Source organism: Hemicordylus capensis, chromosome 7, assembly GCF_027244095.1.
Source record: "Hemicordylus capensis ecotype Gifberg chromosome 7, rHemCap1.1.pri, whole genome shotgun sequence".
In the NCBI taxonomy this organism is placed as follows: Eukaryota; Metazoa; Chordata; class Lepidosauria; order Squamata; family Cordylidae; genus Hemicordylus; species Hemicordylus capensis.
In genome coordinates this window covers 13,518,710-13,538,388 of record NC_069663.1, presented here as the reverse complement: position 1 = coordinate 13,538,388, position 19,679 = coordinate 13,518,710, and the positions used below count along the sequence as shown (strand labels likewise).

Here is a 19,679-nt window from a genome sequence, read left to right as displayed (position 1 = left end):
TTTGAGAATCCTCTCTTTGTCATTCATGCAGGAATGCACGGAAGGAATTCATCATGGCAAAGTACATGGAGCGCACCTACGTCCACAAAGCAGGCAAGGATGACCCTTGTCGCCTCTGGGAAGCTCTCCGGAGCAGGGATCTCTTGGCTTTGCTCCAGGCCTTTGCAGAGGGTCATGATCTATCCAAGCCTCTTGCCAGCCCTGAAGGCCAGGTAAGTGGAATAACATTCTCAAAAGAACAAGAGGTGCATAAACCTATTTAAGAAATATAAAAGGAGAGCGGTAAAAAATGTTGTTGCCGTTGGACTGGGTTGACCTCTGTCTAACAGTGACTGAGCACCTTTTTGGAGCAGTATTGTTCTGTCCAAAGGCTGGCTCTTGCAAATGAGCTGTGAAGACTTTCCTAGTTAAAAAAGCCTTCTGTGGTTCTCCACTTTTTCTCCTTTTGGTTTCATTGGTCATCCACTCCATTCTGCACTGGTTAGATCTCACTTGCAATAGTGTGTCCAGTTGTGGGCACTGCGTTTTAAGGAGGACATTTTAAGATTCCTGCAGAATTCTAGCTATGCGGCTCACAACCCTGACTCCTTTAGGTCCTTTACCTTTGATTTTTCCTTCTGTGACCTGACTGAGCCCACGTGAGCCCAGCTCTGGCACAGAAAGATTTGCAGAGTGTTGCTTCTCTTTCTCTCCTGATAGGAGCAAGGCGAACGGGCCCTGCACCTGGCTGTGCGCTTTGCCAACAAGTCCTCCCTTCCGCTGGTGGATTTCATAATTCAGAATGGGTAAGCTTCAGACTGCAATAGGACTGTGTGTCTTGTATTGTTTCTCGCCCATACACGTTGCCCAAATTCTGCACAAAGAAATTATGTCAGAATTCAACATGTAAAATTGTGTTTTCGGGTAAATAGGGCATATTTGCATATTCTAATTTAGTGAAATTTATTCAAAAAATTTGCAACTCCCTGCTAATTTGGTTGTCTTTCTGATAAAGGAAAGAGGTGAGAGGAAAGGGGATAGGTGGGTATGGTAAGAGCTTCACCATGAGAGCTAGAGACTTGGCTTTTAAAATTTATTTTTAATGTGGAAGCTGAATTTTGCCCTTCACTTTCTGCCTGTGTTCACACAGGGGGAACCTGGATAGGCCCACGCAAGACGGGAATACAGCCCTGCACTATGGAGCCCAGTACAATCAGCCCAATTGTCTCAAGTTGCTACTGAAAGGGAAGGCAACTATAACTGCAGGTAGGATACCCTTTCTGGCCTGTGAGGAGGAGAGACTAGCCGTACTAATGTAAGAGCCACCAGTTCAAAGGTTAAAGGGCTAAGATGCATGAGGATTGTGAGCTCTCTAGTATTAACCTCCATGCCCCTAATAATATAGTGCTGACCAGTTGAGCATGTCTAGGCACAGAGTCTCTGCACACTCCTGTTAAGGGTTGGGGCAACTGGAGATGCTGGAAGGGACCACAAGGCATGTCCCAAACTGTCGATTTTGCCGGGTGACGCCAGACACCAGACGCCAAACAGAGCCCTCTTGAGCCCCTGCGCCATCTTGGAAGGTTTGCAGAGAGTTCTGGGAATTATTGCCCTTCCCGGGGCTTTCCTCCAAGAGCTCTTAAAAGAAGGCATCGTCTCTCTTAAAGGGCCCTCCCAGCACTGAGAAAAGTGCAGTACAGTGCAGAGGTCAGCTCAGGGGGAAATGGCTCTCACATGTTGTTGTTGTTGTTGTTTGCTAGAGTGGCCCCTGCTTGAAAAACAGTGGAACTCACTGCTTCAGGAGGTTTCTGAGCATACCCACAAAGATCATGAGAGCAGTTCTGGCTGATCTGGGTACTGATTCAGAAACTTGCTCTCTCTCTCTCTCTCTCTCTCTCTCTCTCTCTCTCTCTCTCTCTCTCCAGTGAACGCAGCAGGAGACACCCCTCTAGATGTGGCCAGGAAATACAAGCACACAGAGTGTGAAGATTTGGTAGGTGGCAGGGTGTGTGTGCGTGTGCATATGTGAGTGTGTGTTATCTGTGTGAAGTACAACATCAGGTGCTTATTCAGGAGAGGGAAACTATTTAGGGTTGTTCAGCAGAGAGGGTAGAGTTGGGAGTGGGGACTCTGGCCATAGGGTTGGACCAAAGAAGCGAGATGAATCCCCAGGGGCCGATTCCCTTGCTTCATGCAGAAGTTTTGAAATCCTTGCCCCGCGCACACATACATATTTTGCACAATAGCACACCTTTTTTCACAGCTTGGCAACGTTTCTGTGCACACACGCACATGCACACAAACACCAGGCAAGGCGCACTAATGTGACTTCTAGTAAAGAAACAAGTAACAAACCCAGCTGAAGGGCATTTTGTCATAAGCAAAATGACAAAACGAGATCTTCCTGCATTGGCTGATCAGCGGTATTAATTTGTACATAAAACAGGGTGGCTTTGTGACTGTCTGTGTGTCACAATGGGGAATGAGGGTCGGGGAGGGCCCATGAGTGCTTTCTTTCCCCAGGGTCCAACATTTTATCTCAGGAAGTGCCATCTTCTAGAGCAGGGATTCTCAACGTTGGGTCCCCAGATGTTATTGGACTTCAACTCCCATAATCCCCAGCCCCAGTGGCCTTTGGTTGGGGATTATGGGAGTTGAAGTCCAATAACATCTGGGGACCCAACGTTGAGAATCCCTGGTCTAGACCTTGTTGTAATTCGCTGGCTTCCGGCACCCTTGAAACGTGTTTAGAGCACTGAAAGAGAAGATAATATCTTCCCTCTCTGCAGTGGAAGGGCATATTCACTGGTATATTGTGAGCGCTATCTGCTGTAAGATCCTTTAGGGAATGGGGCCGTAGCTCAGGGGTAGAGCACCTGCTTTGCATGCAGAAGGCCCCAGGTCCACTCCCTGGCAGAAACTCCAGGTAGGGCTGGGAGAGACTCCTGCCTGGAACCCTGGAGAGCCTCTTCCAGTCATACTGAGCTAGGTGGACCAGTGGTCTGACTCAGCAGAAGGCAGCTTCCTTTGTTCCTATGTACACCTGAAAGAGTAGATTTGATAGGCATTTGTGAACAAACACCTGGATCATACAGGTACATTGTTTGAGGAGCTGACTCATTAGCGGAATTGATAGCTGTGTGGGCCATGCTTTGCTCGTGTGTGCCTGTCCGCCAGCAGGTGAAGCTTATTTGTCACCAACTATAAAAGGCTAATTGGATCTCACTGATCGACTAGTGTGCAAGTGCCTAGGACCTCTGCCAAGAGCCACATCCCCTATTGTAACAGGATCCCCAGTAGTCTGTGTTTCCAGGGATGTACGCTTTTTACCCCTTGATCTCTCGGATTAGATGACATTTATTCACCTTCCACTGTGTGCGTGTCTCTTCATTTCGGCCCCTGGCAAGGAACCTTATCTGCTGGCACCAGTGTTCCCTCTAAGGCAGTGGTTCTCAACGTGTGGGTCCCCAGATGTTGCTGAACTACAACTCCCAGCATCCCTAGCCCCCTTGACCTTTGGTTAGGGATGCTGGGAGTTGTAGTTCAGCCACATCTGGGGACCCACACGTTGAGAACCACTGCTCTAAGGTGTGCACGCGTGCGCACGCTCACATGTTTTTTGATGTTTTCTCAGTCACTTTTAGATCCCACTCAGGTTTAATCAAGAAGGCCCCACTCTGAATGCACATGCGCACACACTGCCTTGAGACTGCTGCCCAGAAGAAAACTCATTCCGCACAGAGATGAAAAAAAATTAGAGGGACCACTAGCTGGCACAACAGTAGCAGGCCCAGATTTCCCTTGTGCAAGATGAGGAATGGTGCTTGGTCTCTGAAGAAGCAGAAGGACCTTCCTAGTTGACCACGGGTTTTTTTCTCCCTGTCCCCTTTTATTACAGTTGGAGCAGGCACAAGCAGGGAGGCTGGCTCCACAGATACATGTGGACTATGATTGGGAAGCCCCTCAGGAGTTTTCCTATGACAGTGAAGATGAGTTGGACGAGAAGGTGCTGTGCTGAGAAGTTTGGTGCAATTCTGTGTCTCGTTCTGTGTCTGTGTCTCGTATTGTCTTTTGCCCCAGGCCCTAATAGTCTCGTGCCCTTCTCTCTCCGGACAGAAGGGTTATGGATGTAGTGAGGCTCTCCTGTCCTGCTGCTGTTTTCTGAGGGCTGCCTGCTCCCAGTAAATGGGAACCTATGGTTGGAATATCAGTCTGTCTCCCAAAGTGCTGGGCCTACAAGGGCAGCCTAGGCTGTACAAGGAAGGACCCGATAAGGGCATTCAACAGGATTCTAAATTTTGGTCTTCTACAAGAGGAGTCTTGTTAGATCAGGCCCAAGGCCCAATTCAGTCCAGCATCCTCTTTCCCACAGTGGTTTACCAAGTGCCTTTGGAAAGCCCACAACCAAGAATTGAAGGCATGCCTCCAATCCAGGCTGGGTAGGAGGCAGGAGTCTACTTGCCTTTTCCCACATGACCACAGCTGAAACGGGGTTCTGCCCCCCGAGTGGGAAAGGCAACTGGGCTACCAGGAATCCCACAATGCACTGCGTGAGCAGCACCATGCCTTGGGAACATTCCTGCTGCTGGGACACTCCATCCCCCCAGCTCTATGGAAAAGATGGCTGCCGGCAGCCCTGGAGGAACTATCAGCAGCCCAAGCACCCACACAATCTGGGAGTGAGGAAGGAGGTGTGTGCTCATCCTTCTACCTCACTTTTAGTCTGGGTTTGGAAGCAAGGCTACCTGGGGATTGGAAGCGATCCCAGGACTGCGCACAACCAGCCCTACCTGAGTTAGCCCTGGCCCACCCCTGGAGTCTAGTTGTGTGTGAACAGTTTTGTATTCTAGGCTTGGACCTGGTTCCTTGGGGACAGGTTGGTGAGAGTAAAAGCAACGGGATGGTGAGGTGAAAGCAGAAGTCTTGCAGGGCAGTTGCGGGCGACTGGAAGCCCTTTGGGTACTAAGAGAGATCTGTTATCTCCTCCAATAGCTGAGCCCACTGCAACGGTCTTTGGGGTCCTCGCCGTCTCCAACCACAGGCCAGCCTGCCTTCTTCATTCCAAACAGGTGGAGCTGTACAGGTACGGACATCAGCAACAAGACCTATGAGACCGTTCTGATCACCTCTCGGCCTGGCCTGCGAAGCTCCAACAGCGAGGAGCTCCCCCCACCACTGCCCGTCAAAAACCCCACCCGAGGGAACGGCAAGACGAAACCTGCTGCCGGTAAGCAGAACCAAGCCGCTATGGGGCTGACTGCCCATTGTGTGCCAATGTGCCTCTTGCTGCAGCTTCCCCCCCCCGCCCCCCAGGGAAGCTGCTTCAGGTGGGGCCAGTTGAGGGCAGAGATGCAGAGGACAAAACGTGCATTTGAAATCCTGAAGGGAGAAAAGCTGCTGAGGAGCCTAATTTGGAGTAGGGAACTGGCAAGAGGAGAAAGCATCACCTCCCCATGCTGCTGCTTTCCTCTCAAATCACCCCCTCCCAAAGCTACCGGTTTTAGTGCTGCCGTGTTTAATCAGTTAGATAAATCACTTGGAAGAACAGTGCAACTAAATGCAACAGGGCAGTTAAAATGCAACAGTGCAATTTAAGAGAATGTCTTTTTCGTTATGAACCCCACCGCCCATTGAGATCATCAGGAGAGGTCCTTCTGCACTTGTCACTGGCTCGTCTGGTGGCTACTCAGGGAAGGGCCTTCATTGCTGCCCTGAGGCTTTGGAATGCGCTCCCTAGTGAAATAAGAGCCTCCCCATCTCTGACAACTTTTTAAAAGTCTTCAAAGATGCATCTGTTCACCCAGGCTTTTAACTGATACTGTTTTGATTGTTTTTAATGTTGTTTTAAAATTTTTAAATTGTTGTGTTTTAAATTTCTTGTTTTTGTTTTTAACTAATGTTTTAATGTTATCTTCTTGTAAACTGCCCAGAGACTTAAGTTTTGGGTGATATAAAAATATGTAAAATAAATAATAAATAAATACAATAAAATAAAAATATGTCTTAGATTAACTGAGCAATAGATTTTAAAAATATGTTTGATGTAAGTATTTCTAAGAGCTGCAGAGGGCAAGTATCGTCTCAGAAGAGGCCTTCCCTCCTGTGAGAGAGAGATCAGGGAATGCCTTTTCCTTTCCCCTTTTATTTTGAAATAAAGCATTACAGCGTAAGATAATATAATCAAAAATAGCCCCTTCCGAAATGTCTTCTGTGACCCAGGCATGCATCCTCTAGAGCAGTGTTTCTCAAACTTTTTGGAGTCAAGGACCGCTAAATTCTTCGTGCAGAGTTTCAAGGACCGCTACATTCTTCATGCGCAGTTTCCCGGACCAGCAGTTAGTAAAGGGGTTGGTTTCAAGTCTATCTATCTATCTATCTATCTATCTATCTATCTATCTATCTATCTATCTATCTATCTATCTATCAGACTTCTATACTGCCCCAAACATGCATCTCTGGGCAGTTTAGAATGAAAATAATATAAGCATTAAAATAATTAAATTTGGAATCTTTTGCAAACATGGAATATTAGGGGTTCTTAACCTTGGGTCCCTCAGTTAAACTCCCATAACCGCCAACAACAATGGCATTTGGCCATTATGGCTGGGGATTATGGGAGTAGAAGTCCACCAATGTCTGGGTACCCAAGGTTGAGAACCCCTGAATCTAAAAGCCTGGGTGAACAAATTTGTCTCCAGTATGTCTTCAGTATGTGCGGGGTGGGGGTGGAGGTGCTTCTGATTACTCAGTGGAGAGGGTATGTTGGGCCATTAGAAAAATTCAAAAGCTACATGGGGCCAATGAAAACAACATACAAGCAAGCCCCACTGATGCAAAAGGGAAACAGCGTTCCCTCTCAAGGCGCCTTGACCACAACAGGCAGCTGGGTTTCAATCAACCAACCTTTGGCTGCAAATAATGAGCATGCAAGAACCAGCAGCCCTTCAAGTGGCGCCCACTGCCATACTTTTTCCTCCATGCCCCCGCACTGCATACAGTTTGAAGCTGTAAAGATAGGGAATAAGATAGCTGTAGGAAGATCTCAGCAGCACATGGAGGCAAGGCACAAGAAGGGTCCCATGCCTCCGTGATACTCTTCCTCTTCCGTGCCATGTGCAAAATTGAGGAAGTGAGTGCCTTGATTTCAGTTGGGGGTGGGGGGGGGGTTGACTCCCAGTCAGGGACCGGCACTCAAGCCTTCGGGGACCGGCAGCGGTCCAGGGACCGGTGGTTGAGAAACACTGCTCTAGAGCCAAAGCTTTTTCTTTAGAACTATGTTCTCATGTGCAAATTTATGCAGAATTACTATATTTAATTGATCAAGAATCCATTAGTCATGTGACAGTACTCATTTAGAAAACATTTTTAAAGCTGTTTTTAACAGCTCTAATACACAGTGTATAAATTTACACATAATGCCATATTGGACCCTAAGACAAGCAGGGAAAGTGGAAGTGAGGAGTGTAGTCCTAAGTTGCCTGCAGATGCTGAAAAGTGTATCCTTGAAGACTGGTGAAAGGAAATTACTTCTGGCTTAACAGGATCAGACATTTAGCCCAGCTATTCCTATGAATGGCCAGCCTGGCTTCAAGGACATAGTGGCAGCCAGTGTAAATACCAAGCAGTGGTATTTCATAGGAACATAGGGAGCCTCCTTATACTGAGTCAGACTTGGTCCATCTCACTCAGTATTGCCTACACCAGGGGTGAGCAAATTTGTTGATCTACAACTCCCACCACCCCCAGCTACAATTTATTTTGGCTAGGGATGATGGAAGTTGTAGTCCAAAAACAGCTAGAGGGCCACGTTTGCCCACCCCCGGTCTACACAGATTTGCAGTGGTTTCTCCAAAGTTGCAGGCAGGAGTCTCCCAGGTGAAAAACGCTACCATCTGAAAAATGTTATTGGATTCAGAACTGTGACCTTGAGTTGAGATCTATGGGGAAATGTGCACTTTTCATTTTTCCAAAAAACACTTGACTGGACAGGCCCATGGAAGAGTTCAGATGTCAGGGCTTGTGCTTGGATGAGGGACCATGTTCTGTTTCTTTCCAGACTCCTCCGAGCCCTCGCCCCAGGTGCCAGATGCCCCTGACGGCCGGCACTCATCCACTTCCACGTCACTTGGCGTTCAGGACAATGGCACCCCTTGGCAGGTGTCTACCTCCCGTAACTCTGTAGAAGTCAAAGGCACAGCCTACTGGGAGACCCGCTCGGAAATGGAGAGCATGTTGCAGAGAAGAAGATCGGAGCCAAACCAGTCAACGCTGCAGCCTTCTCCTGGAACATCCCCTGAGCAGGGGCAAGCCACACCAGTCAAGTTCAGGTGGGACCTGGGGCTTTTGATTGTAAGGAGGACTGGCAGCAGCATCTCCCAGTGGTTGCACTTGGTTGTGCATGAAAGGGGGAAATTGGGAGCTGCACCCTACCACAGGCACGAAAAATGGGAGAGCATCCCAAAGGCATGAGGGAAAACAATATCATTTCTGAAGTGTCATTTACAAGTACAGGAGAACCTATTTAATTGCGGACCTGATATCCGTGGTCTCATATATCTGTGGTTGGGTAATTGGGCCCCAACCTCAATATATGCAGGAAAAAAACAGCAAAAAAAGGGTTCATTTTCATGTATCCAAGGGTCAGAGGTGGGCTCTGAGGACACTTCCACCTGCCATTTTTCTGTAACGGAGACATTATCTGGCTCATTTCTGTTGTTTTTGTTTTAAGGAAGAATATGATTTTTTTTTTCCACACACAGAAACCTCCACACAAATTGCAGCATTTGGGGAGCATTGTTGGACAGCTGGGGACAGACTGAGCACAATAGGGCATTTTCCCCTGCAATTCTAGGGCAATTTAAACCATTTTGGGCACTTAAAAAAAAAACAAAAAACCTCCGGGAACCTAACCCCCGCAATCCCATACACAATTGTGTCTGTGTGAATACTCAATATTCAGTTTCCTTATCTGCAGTAATTGCAGAGAACTGAATCCCCGTGAATTCTGAGGTTCTCTTGTACATTTCTGTCAATAAAACCAATCTGTGTGTCCCCTGCTCCCCCTGTGAACTTGGAATCTTTCTGCTCTAGGGTTACCATATTCTGGCTTTCCGAATCTGGGTGTCTAATTTGCATACTGTGTAAATTGGCTTGAAAATAATTTTTGAGCAGAATAGTGACGGCACATTTTGCTCCATAACTCCACCTCTACAAGTGCTAGAGCTTAGCTTCCTTTTTTAAAATGAAAGTGAAAATCCAGACAAATCTGGGTGGCCTAAGCAATCTGGATAAGATGCTTAAAATCCGGGTGAAACCTGGAATTTCGACGTGCATGGCAACTCTCTATTCTGCTCTTTTATGTGTTGTATATTTGACAGTGTACAAAGCACTCTGTGGCAGTGTTTGCCATTGTAAGGCCGTGGGGCCAGTGGTAGCCCCACCGGGTGGCTCCCTCACTGTTTACTGGGCCTGTGCGAAGCTTCGGACAAAGCTAAATGCTCTTCACAGTCACCTGGTACCATGCAGAGGCAACTGTTCTCACCGTGCAGTGCTGCACTGTGCCCAGTTCCCGGGGGCTCCTTTAATGGACAAACACAGGAAGCTGCCTTATACCGATTCAGATCCTTGGCCCCTCTAGCTCCGTATTGTCTACACAGACTGGCAGCAGCTTCTCCGAGGTTACAGGCAGGAGTCTCTCTCAGCTCTATCTTGGAGAAGCCAGGGAGGGAACTTGAAACCTTCTGTAGGCAAGCAGGCAGGTGCTCTTCTCAGAGCGGCTCCGTCCCCTAAGGGGAATATCTTCCAGTGCTCACATGTAGTCTCCTATTCAGATGCAAACCAGGATGGACCCTGTTTAGGAAGGGGGTTCCGAGATTCATGCTCACTACCACAATACCACAATGCATTAGCTTTAAGGGCTTAAAGCTCTTAAAGCACCATCTTGGCATAGTACACAGAGTGCTGGGGAGTATAGCCTTTCCCAGCATTTCCCCCCTAGAGCTCTGGAGAGAGGGCTCCCTCTCTCTTAAAGGACCCTCCCAGCACTGTGAAAAGTGCAGTACTGGGTAGAGGTCAGCACAGTGGGAAATAGCTCTCACACTGAAAGGGTTTGGGGTTTTTTGTTTGTTTGTTTGTTTTGTGTGTGTGCTTTTTTTTTTTTTTTTTTTTTTTTGCCAAAGAGCACCCCACCCCCCACTTGAAAAATAGTGAAGATCACTACTCCATGATAATCATACACACAGCAGTAACTCTTTGGTTGGTGCATTGGGTACATTCCGATTTAAGAGAGGCTGCCAGCATCCTGTTAGCTCCAGGCCTTCTAGAATGTTCATAGCTGGACTCTGGTCTCCACTTTCCTGAGTTTGCATGTGTTTTCTATTAGATCAGAGGTTTTCAACCTTCGTTCCCCGGACATTGTTGAACTTCAACTCCCATCATCCCCAGCTACAAATGCCTTTGCAGCTGGGAATGATGGGAGTTGAAGTCCAACAATGTCTGGGGAACCAAGGTTCAGGAACCCTGCATTTGGCCGTGCCAGTTTTGGCTAATGCAATGGACTGTTCGTGCCCTGGGATGCTTTCACAAGGTGTTCGTGTGTCTCCTAATCTTCTCCCTTTCTAGCAAAAAGGGTTGCATGTTTGCCTCTGATGTTGCCATTGGAAGTATCCTGTAGCAGGGAGGAGGACTAGTTTTGTGGCAGCAAGCATGAAATGTCCCCTTTGCTAAGCAGGGTCTACCTTGGTTTGCATTTGGATGGGCGACTACATGTGAGCACAGTAAAGAAAACAATAATGGGCTGCTTTGGTTTGCACCCACTCAAGGATCAAGCAGGAGTACTACTACTACGAATATTTATATACTGCTCTTCACCCAAAGTTCCCAAAGCAGTTTACATATAAAAATAAATAACACACAAATAAGATGGTCTCCGGTCCCCAGAGGGCTCACAGTTTAAAAAGAAACATAAGGCAGACACCAGCAACAGCTTCTGGAGGGATGCTGTGCTGGAGTTGGTTAGGGCCAGTTGCTCTCCCTCTGCTAAATACGAGAGAATCACCACTTTAAAAGGTTTCTCTTTGCTCAATTAGCAAGGGTGGTGTGTGTGTCTGATATGTAATATAATATATCAGAAGTCCTTTATTAGAGGAGTCCACTTCAACATCCATCTGATGTCCCTCCTGCTCCTACTCCATGCTGAAATAACAGGCATGTCCTAGTAGCTGTTGCTTCTATCTGTACCTTCCCCCTGTGTTTACTGTGCTCTTGTTCCCGATGGCTGCCCCACCTCTCCTACTTAGTTCTACATACATTGATAACATGCTTTGGCTAACCGTAAGAAAAGGATTTCCCACCACTGTGGTGATTTTCATAACCTCCTCTCTCTCCCTGCAGCTCTGAGATAACCCGATCTTACCGACGGATCAGTAGCGGTTCAATGGGCAAATCTTCCGGCTCTCCACTTTCCCCACAGAACTCCGGTGGCCCAGATGAAGTGCCTTCCCTCAAGTCTCCGGTGCCGGCACAAAACCCTCCCCCTGTGCCTATGCCAAGGAGGTTTGCTCCGGTGAGTTGTGCGAGGCCGTTTGCTTCTTCACATGACTGCCGGCAGGGTAGGATTCGTGCTCAGTGTGGTAGCAAGTATGAATTGTCCCCTTGGCTAAGCAGGATCCATCCTAGTTTGCATTTGAATGGGAGACTACATGTGAGCACTGTAAGATATTCCCCTTAGGGATGGGGATGCTCTGGGAAGAACACCTGCCTGCTTGCATGCAGAAGGTTCCAAGTTCCCTCCCTGGCACCTCCAAGATAGGGCTGAGAGAGACTCCTGCCTCCAACCATGGAGAAGCCACTGCCAGTCTGTGTAGACAATACTGAGCTAGATAAGGCAGCTTAGGAACATAGGGAGCTGCCTTATACTGTCAGACCATTGGTCTATCTAGCTCAGTATTGTCTTTACAGACTGGCAGCGGCTTCTCCAAGGTTGCAGTCAGGAATCTCTCTCGGCCCTATCTTGGAGATGCTGCCAGGGAGGGAACTTGGAACTTTGTTGCTCTTCCCAGAGCAGCTCCATCCCCTGAGGGGAATATCTTACAGTGCTCACACTTCTAGTCTCCCTTTCATATGCAACCAGGGCATAGCTTCCTCTGTTTCCTATGAGGCAGGAAGAATGATCATGTGCAAGGCAGTTTTCCTCCCTACCTTGGGACGGAATCTGGGTAGGGAGTGTGCCTCCGACATCTCTCCTCCCCTGCCGGCAGTCCTGCATACAGGCCTAGTTAGTAATCTTGACTCCTCACATTTTGAACAAGCTTCTGCAGGGTGTGGGGATGCCTTTAGCCTGTGTTGAGTGAGCTGGGTGCTTTCCAGACGACAGCTTAAAATTGCTTTGCAATGTATGGGATTGAAGTCCATCCATACGATCTGGGTTTTGACGCAGTCTTGCATATGGGAACGTTGGTACAGCCACAGCCTGTAATCAGATCGCCTCTTGATGTTTCAGGTTTAAAGCTGCATATGTGCATGAGAAAATAGTTGCTGTTTGCTTGCAGGCTTGCTCTGTCATTTTTCCCCCTGCAAGCCCTGATTTCTGCCTCTCAGCTTTTGAAATCAGACCTTTTTTTTTTTTAACGGCACTGTTCTTGCACATAACAAGCAGCCTCTGCAATCAGCTTTAAAAAAAAAAAATCCCAGTGCTGTGGCGCAGTGGTACCAGCAATACCTCCTTCAGTTGCAATTGGCCACTTTTTTTGTTTTGCAGGACCCTCTCTTGTGCAAATTCACCAAAAAGGGGGGGGGCATCATGTCACCTGCTCCCCCCTCCTCTTCTCTCTCTCTTGTTCTTCTCTCCCCACTGCCACAACTCCCCAACTTTGCCAGCAATCTCCCTCTGCGATTTGCTTCACATATGGGGGTTGTTTCTCTCACTCTTTCTCCTCAAAGTCTTCAGAAAGTTCCGGCCACAATCAGTTTATTCCCATTTTGAACCCAGTTAGGGTTAGCATAGATTTTACACCACTTCCTGCCTCTTTTAAGCGGCCGTCTGGAAAGCACCCAGGCTACACAGAACCCTTGTAAAGGCAGAGAACCAATGGCAACTGGGTTATGTTCACTTCCTTGTCTCAGGGCCAGTGTTCCCTCTAACAGGGATTCCCAGATGTTGTTGACTACAACTCCCATAACCCCTTGCTAATTATGGACTATTGCAGCTGGGGATGCTGGGAGTTTTAGTCAACAAGATCTGGGAATCCCTGCTAGAGAGAACACTGCCCAGGACCAGCTTTCTGTGGCTTGGTTCCATTCCCGTTTAGCCAGGGAAGGAAGTTGGGGCAGGAAGACCCTCATAGAACTGATGGCAACTGTTGTTTTGACTTCTGCAGGCCAAAGGGCGGCCAAAGAGAGTCATGGCTTTGGCAGACTGCAAAGGAGATAGAGCCCGGGAGCTGACTTTCTCCAAGGGCGAGGTGATCGTGGTCACGCGGGAAGAGGATGAGCAGAGTTGGGTGAGTGGTGTTGCTCCCCAAGCAGGGAGAAAAGCACTTTTCTGTCCAGGTTGTGGGCAGTGGGGGAAAGAGTTTGGTCTTCCAGGAAGCCTCTTGAGCTTCCTGGCTGGTTTTCCCTTGTGCTGTTGACCACAACTCCCAGCATCCCCAGCTGCAGTGGCCTTTGGCTGGGGATTATGGGAGTTGTGGACATCATCATCTGGGAATCCCTGTTACAGGGAACACTATTATGAGGATAAAAGAGGAGCGGGGGGACATGTAAACTACCCTAAGCTGTTTGGAGGAAAGGCAAGATAAAAAGATAATAGATGTGTGAACTGATTCTGTGTTTGGAATACTGATTCAGGATGCAGTAGGAACCTTAGGCATTCTTGACTGAAATGAAAGCAGCAGAGGAGGCACCTATGGTCTCTGCTGGACCATATGATGATGATGATGATGACGACATTTGTATCCCGCCCTTTCTCCAAAGATCCCAGAGTGGTATGCTACATACTTGAGTTTCTCTTTCACAACAACCCTGTGAAGTAGGTTAGGCTGAGAGAAGTGACTGGCCCAGAATCACCCAGCTAGATTCATGGCTGAATGGAGATTTGAACTCGGGTCTCCCCGGTCCTGGTCCAGCACTCTACCCACTACACCACGCTGGCTCCATTTATTGGATAACCATAATGGATAGCATTTAATGGATAACCATATCCATTTATGGCCTCCATTTATTCATATTCTTGTTCTGAATTGCCTCTTCTACACCGTTCCCATCTATGTGGTGTACAGTATATTGGAGCAAAAGATGAGGATCAGAGAATGAGATCCTCCTGATGCTGTCTTCATTATGCTGCTGCTCTTCTGCGCATTCCCTTCTTCTCGACAAACTAGTTGAGGAGGGGAGGGGAGAAAGAGAGAGCAGAGCTGGGCCCCCGGGAGGATGGGGTGTCTCTTTTCTCTAGCACCTGTCTTTTCCTAGGAGCTTGGGATGTTTGAACTCCAGTTAGCTCCAGAACGTTTAAGCTTTCTATCCACGCCACTTTGCCTCTTCCTTGTTTGTTGGTTTGCTTTTGATCCCATCACCCTCTTGTCCTGTCTTCCAGGTTGGTTTCATTGAAGGAGACGGCACAAGGACTGGGGTATTCCCATCGAGTTCCGTCCACCCACTACAGGAGTAATGGGACTCCTTTCCATTCATGCTTTAGCTGGAGAGATGAACCAGCATGAGTGGCTTTGTGGACATGTGCCAGCATGCAACTTTGTTGGTCCTCCTTACGGGCTACTGTTTGCCATAGGATGATACCATCCAAGTAACTGGTTACATGATGATGCTGATGATGTGGGGAAGAAGCCACTAGCTTTGCCTTTTACTCCTCTTGAACTGGATGAGGAAGAAAATGGACACTGATCCATACGTAGGAGAAGCCAACTCCATCAGTGTGCTTGAAGATTTCATTTGCTTCCTTTATATGAATTATCCAGCTGATGGAGAATAGGGTAACCTCTTTTTGCTGGATGCAGAAGTTCCACTGCAAAGTCATTCTTTCATCATTTTGATCTCTTAGCTGAAGATAATATGGCATTCTATTTCCATATTGTACAGAATCCAGCTCCCTAATGCACAGTTCAATGTGCCAGCAATTTCAGTTTCAGTTTCCATGTGCTTTTAGGGTAGCGAGCATGAGTTGTCCCCTTTGCTAAGCAAGGGTGCTTTCCAGATTAGCTGCTCAACAACAGCAAAATGCTTCCGTCCAGGCAAATTGCAGTCAAAACGTAAATAGCAAAGTGTGCAGCATGGGGAGCAGTTGTGCAAAAACTAACAACCCAAAAAAACAGCAACTTTTTTATGCTGGATATACAATGTTATAGCACTATATCACAGTGATTAATTCTGAAACAAGGCATTGGAAGTATGAACAGCACTTTGCTGTCAGTGTAGGTGTCACAACACAAGAAGTGTGGAAGCACGCTTCAGAGATATGCCGTGACCCCATTGCAAGGTCTAATCTGGAAAGCGCCAAGGTCTGCCTTTCTTTGCATTTGGATGGGAGATTACATGTGAGTTCTGTAAGATACGGGGCCATTGCTCAGTGAAAGAGCATCTGCATGCAGAAGGTCCCAGGTTCACTCCATGGCATCTCCTAGTAGGGTCAGGAGACTGTCTAGAACCTTGAAGTGTTGCTAGTCAATGGTATTAGGAAGTTGGAAAATTCATGCTGCTCACCTGGAAAACCAAGGTAGTCTTGGGTAGGACTTCAAAATGGGCAGAGCTGCTGCATTTTCTGTCTCAGCCCTGTGGATCCAATTCCTTAGTCCCCTACCCCAGTGAGGTTCAAGCATCCTAACCTCAGGGATCCCTTTCCACGCTTGCTCATCTGTGCATCTGCTGCATAGCATCTCGGGGGTGGGGTGTTTGCCTGTGTAGGGTGCTGAGACTCCCACTGGGCCTAGCTCTCGCCTCAAGGCAATGGAGCGTGCCCACTAGACCAAGGGTAGGCAACCTTGGCTCCCCAGCTGTTCTTGAACTACAACTCCCATCATCCCCAGCCACAATTTTGTGGCTGGGGGTGATGGGAGTTATTCAGCAACAGCTGGGAACACAGGAAGCTGCCTTCTACTACGTCAGACTATTGGCCCATCCAGCTCAGTATTGCCTACACTGAATGGCAGCGGCTCTCCAAGGTTGCAGGCAGGAATCTTCCCCAGCCCTACCTGGAGATGCTGCCAGGGACTGAACCTGGGACCTTCTGCATGCAAAGCAGGTGCTCTACCCCTGAGATATTCCCCCGTTTTGAAGGGGAATATCTTACAGTGCTTGCACATGCAGTCTCCTGTTCAAATGCAAACTGGGCAGACCTTGCTTAGCAAAGGGGGCAATTCATGCTTGCTACCCCAAGATCCACTATCCTTCCAAGCGGTGCCAAGGTTGCCTCCCCCTGCACTAACCTGTTGGTAATGGTGGACAAGTTCTTTTTTGGAAAGTGTATATGCCCTTATCAGGCTCCTTATGGAACTCACAACCCTGATAAGCTTCTCCAGATCCCAGTTTTAGAAGCACTGCTTCCCACTCCTATCCCATCTGCCATCTTTGGGATTATTCCGACATCGCATTTTTAGAGCACTTGCCGTTTAAAAGGTGCCCTGAAAGCGTTCAGTGCAAGAGTACCTTTCCCTCCCTTGGGGTAAGCTCTGGGAAGCTAAGGCTGCGGGCTGGTCCCGTTTGAACCAGGAAAAAGCCAGCAGTAGAGGGTGCTGATTAGCCTGCACTCATCACGTCCTTGGCACTTTAGCCTCTTCCCGATCTCCAGGATAGCTTTGCAACTTTTGAAAAACATTTATTTTTAAAATGAGCGAACATATCCTGGAGCAGAGCTTGGTCTTGTGGTAGTGAGCAAGAATTATTCCCTTTGCTGAGCAGGATCTGCCTTGGTTTGCATTTAGATGGGTTACGACATGTCAGCTCTGTACGATATTCCCCTTAGGGAGTGGGGCTGCTCTGGGAAGATCACCTGCATGCTTTCATGCAGAAGGTCCCAGGTTCAGTCCCTGGTAGCATCTCCAAGATAGGGCCGAGAAAGACTCTTGCCTGCAACATTGGAGATCAATAGTGAACTAGATGGACAGACTTCTGGAGGCAGCTTCCTCTGACCCTACATGCACCGCATACAACTTTTTTAAAAGGAGGGCATCTTCCCACCTGAAGCACGAGTGGAGGAGCAAGTCTGATGAATGAACCAAGGTCTAACTTGCTGGTGTGTCTGTCTTGCATATAGTAAGGTCAGCTCTCAGTGTGGCTGAAGAACTTCCTGTCTCTCTCTTTTTAAAACAAAACAAAACACTGTCTTCACCCTTTGATTTGCCAGTCTGGTGAAACCTTTTCTAAAGCGAAACTATTTCATCCTATCTGATTCATTCTTTTTTCTCCGTGCGTGAAAAAGTTCAGGGCAGTCTGTTGAAGTGGTATTTCAAGGTGAGTATATTGTGAGCTCTAAAGCTCCTTGCTAGGTCTCTTTACCAGTGTTTTTGTCTCATGCTTCCACCGTCTTGTTGTAATGACTTTGTTTTAACATGGAAAATTTTGAATAAAACTGTTAATTTTAAAAAGAAAGTGTCTCTTTTCCAGCAACGAACACAATTGGAACCAAATCCATTTTCCCCCAGTTCTGCTGACTGCAGACGGATCTTGCTTTTAGGAAGATCCTGTCTGTGGCAGGTGGCTGAGCAAAGCACCAGCTTCATAAAGACTCAGTAAAAAGAGTCCACTAAATCAACCTAATGTTCTCCATTGCAAGGCCCAGGAGCCAGTGGGCCTCATCAACCCTAAGTGTGGCTGCCTGATTAGTTCTTTTATTGGATCTTCGAAGCTGCAGCCAAATATTGTATTTACCCTGAAGGCAACTTGGAATTTAAGGTGCCCCCCCCTTAAAAGCTTTAAAAGTATTTACACAAAAGGAAGAGAGATTGAAATGTAAGATGACCCCCCACACACACAGCTGACTGCTGACATCAGATAACTGCGGGGGCAGACCTGGTCTGGGATTCAGGCAAATATGGTACCCTGCACAGCTCCCTTCACACTGTACAATGATGTGCCTTGTCATTGGGATTCCCTAAAAGGGAAACAGAGTCCTGGCACCATCTTGAATAACACACACACGAGCTCTATGGGGAAAGCTCTTTCAACTGCTCTGTGCATGTCTTCCACTGGGGCTGAACAAGGCTCCATTTTGACTCAAGGGGTCCTCCCAGCACTAGGGAAAGTGCAGTGTAGTGGGAAATGGCTCTTACATTGAAGGGTGGTCTGTCTGTCTGTCTGTCTGTTTTGCCAAAGTGCCCCCTGCTTGAAAAATAGTGACGATCACTACCCTAAACAGTTCTCCTACCTGCCCCAAACCTCTCCAAGAAAGAGGACATTGTAGAACTGGAAAAGGTGCAGAAGGAGGGCAACAAAGATGGCCTGGAGCACCTTCCAAAGCTACAGCATCTGGGGTTTTTTAGTTTGGAAAAGAGGCAGCTACACGGAGACATGATTGAGGTATATAAAATTATACATGGAGTTGTCAGAAAACTTTCTTTCTCACACACGCAACCCAAGAACCAGGGGTCACCCCATTAAACTAAAAGGTCGGGAATTTAAAACCAACTATTCACAAAGCAGATTGCACAAGGAAGTTAAGGGGTATGCAAAAATGTCATTTATGCAATCTGTGCAAAAATAGGTTGCCATGATGGAGACAGCTTGATCAAGCACATTTCTGTCTCTACCTTCACAGTTTCCCTAACTTTCCCTGTGTGTGATACAAGTGTGTATCTAAAGATATTTACAAAGTGTACAAACTGTATCTCAGTTATCTTCAACCAGAAAGATACAAACTTATTACTAAATGTTTCTGTTATGGAAAGCAGCCTCCCGGCTCAGGGAGGGACGGTGTCTCTCCAGTATGCCCTGTACAGCCGTGCAAGGCATACTGAAGCTTCCGGGAGCCACGCAGCCCCCGAACTCCCCAGCCCCCGCCGGCTCCGATCCAGACGCCCAGGGCTCCCGCCCTGATCGTCTGCAGGGAGAGCAGGCTTAGCCCACTCTCCCCGCTTAGCTTCAGAAACCGGGTCTCACGTCTATGCTTTTTCCAAGATGCCCAACAATTCTCCACAGGAATAGAAAGAAGGCATGTAATTGTTCCTTGGCATGTAATTATTTCTTAGTCATTGCTTTGTGCAAAAGCTCGTGTTTCCATTCATTCATTATACCATCAATATATGTGGCACTTAACAGAGCAAGCAAAAGTGATGGGTAATTATCCCCGGATAACTTACAATCTAAGTTTCAACACAAAAAGAGACAGGAGCAAATGCAATTACACAAACTTACACTTCGTTTTCGTTTCAGTTCCTACTATGCCAAGTAGTTCCTTTGATCTCCTTCCTGCAGGGGTCTTTCCGGGGCTAAAATCCAACATGTTAGGCATAATCAACTTCTATTTCTGAAGTTTATCCCCCAAGTATCAACAGCAGAGGAGACAACAGAGGGGGAAAGGGTGAAAGTTAGCAAATGCTACTATACAAACCTATGCTTATCAATTGTACTATACCAAAGAGTTCCTTTGATTCATTTCTTGCAGGTTTATTTCTTTCTTCCTGCAATGTGTTAGGCATAATTCACTTATTTCTGCAGCAGGGGTGTAGCTACAATTGAACAAGCAGCAGGCGGACCAC

General features: G+C 47.5%; 1 protein-coding gene across 1 annotated transcript in view; it reads left to right on the top strand.

Annotated features, from left to right (window-relative positions):
- The window catches only part of ASAP3 (ArfGAP with SH3 domain, ankyrin repeat and PH domain 3), a 79,594-nt gene extending 62,020 nt beyond the window's left edge, over positions 1 to 17,574 (top strand). Inside the window, exons 17-26 of the mRNA XM_053268746.1 lie at positions 32 to 212; positions 700 to 785; positions 1,130 to 1,245; positions 1,905 to 1,972; positions 3,878 to 3,985; positions 4,972 to 5,206; positions 8,036 to 8,306; positions 11,371 to 11,542; positions 13,356 to 13,478; positions 14,570 to 17,574. Coding sequence (XP_053124721.1) covers positions 32 to 212; positions 700 to 785; positions 1,130 to 1,245; positions 1,905 to 1,972; positions 3,878 to 3,985; positions 4,972 to 5,206; positions 8,036 to 8,306; positions 11,371 to 11,542; positions 13,356 to 13,478; positions 14,570 to 14,644 — 1,435 coding nt within the window. The 3' untranslated portion in view covers positions 14,645 to 17,574. The remainder of the gene's footprint in view (positions 1 to 31; positions 213 to 699; positions 786 to 1,129; positions 1,246 to 1,904; positions 1,973 to 3,877; positions 3,986 to 4,971; positions 5,207 to 8,035; positions 8,307 to 11,370; positions 11,543 to 13,355; positions 13,479 to 14,569) is intronic.
- The last annotated feature ends 2,105 nt before the right edge of the window (positions 17,575 to 19,679 follow it).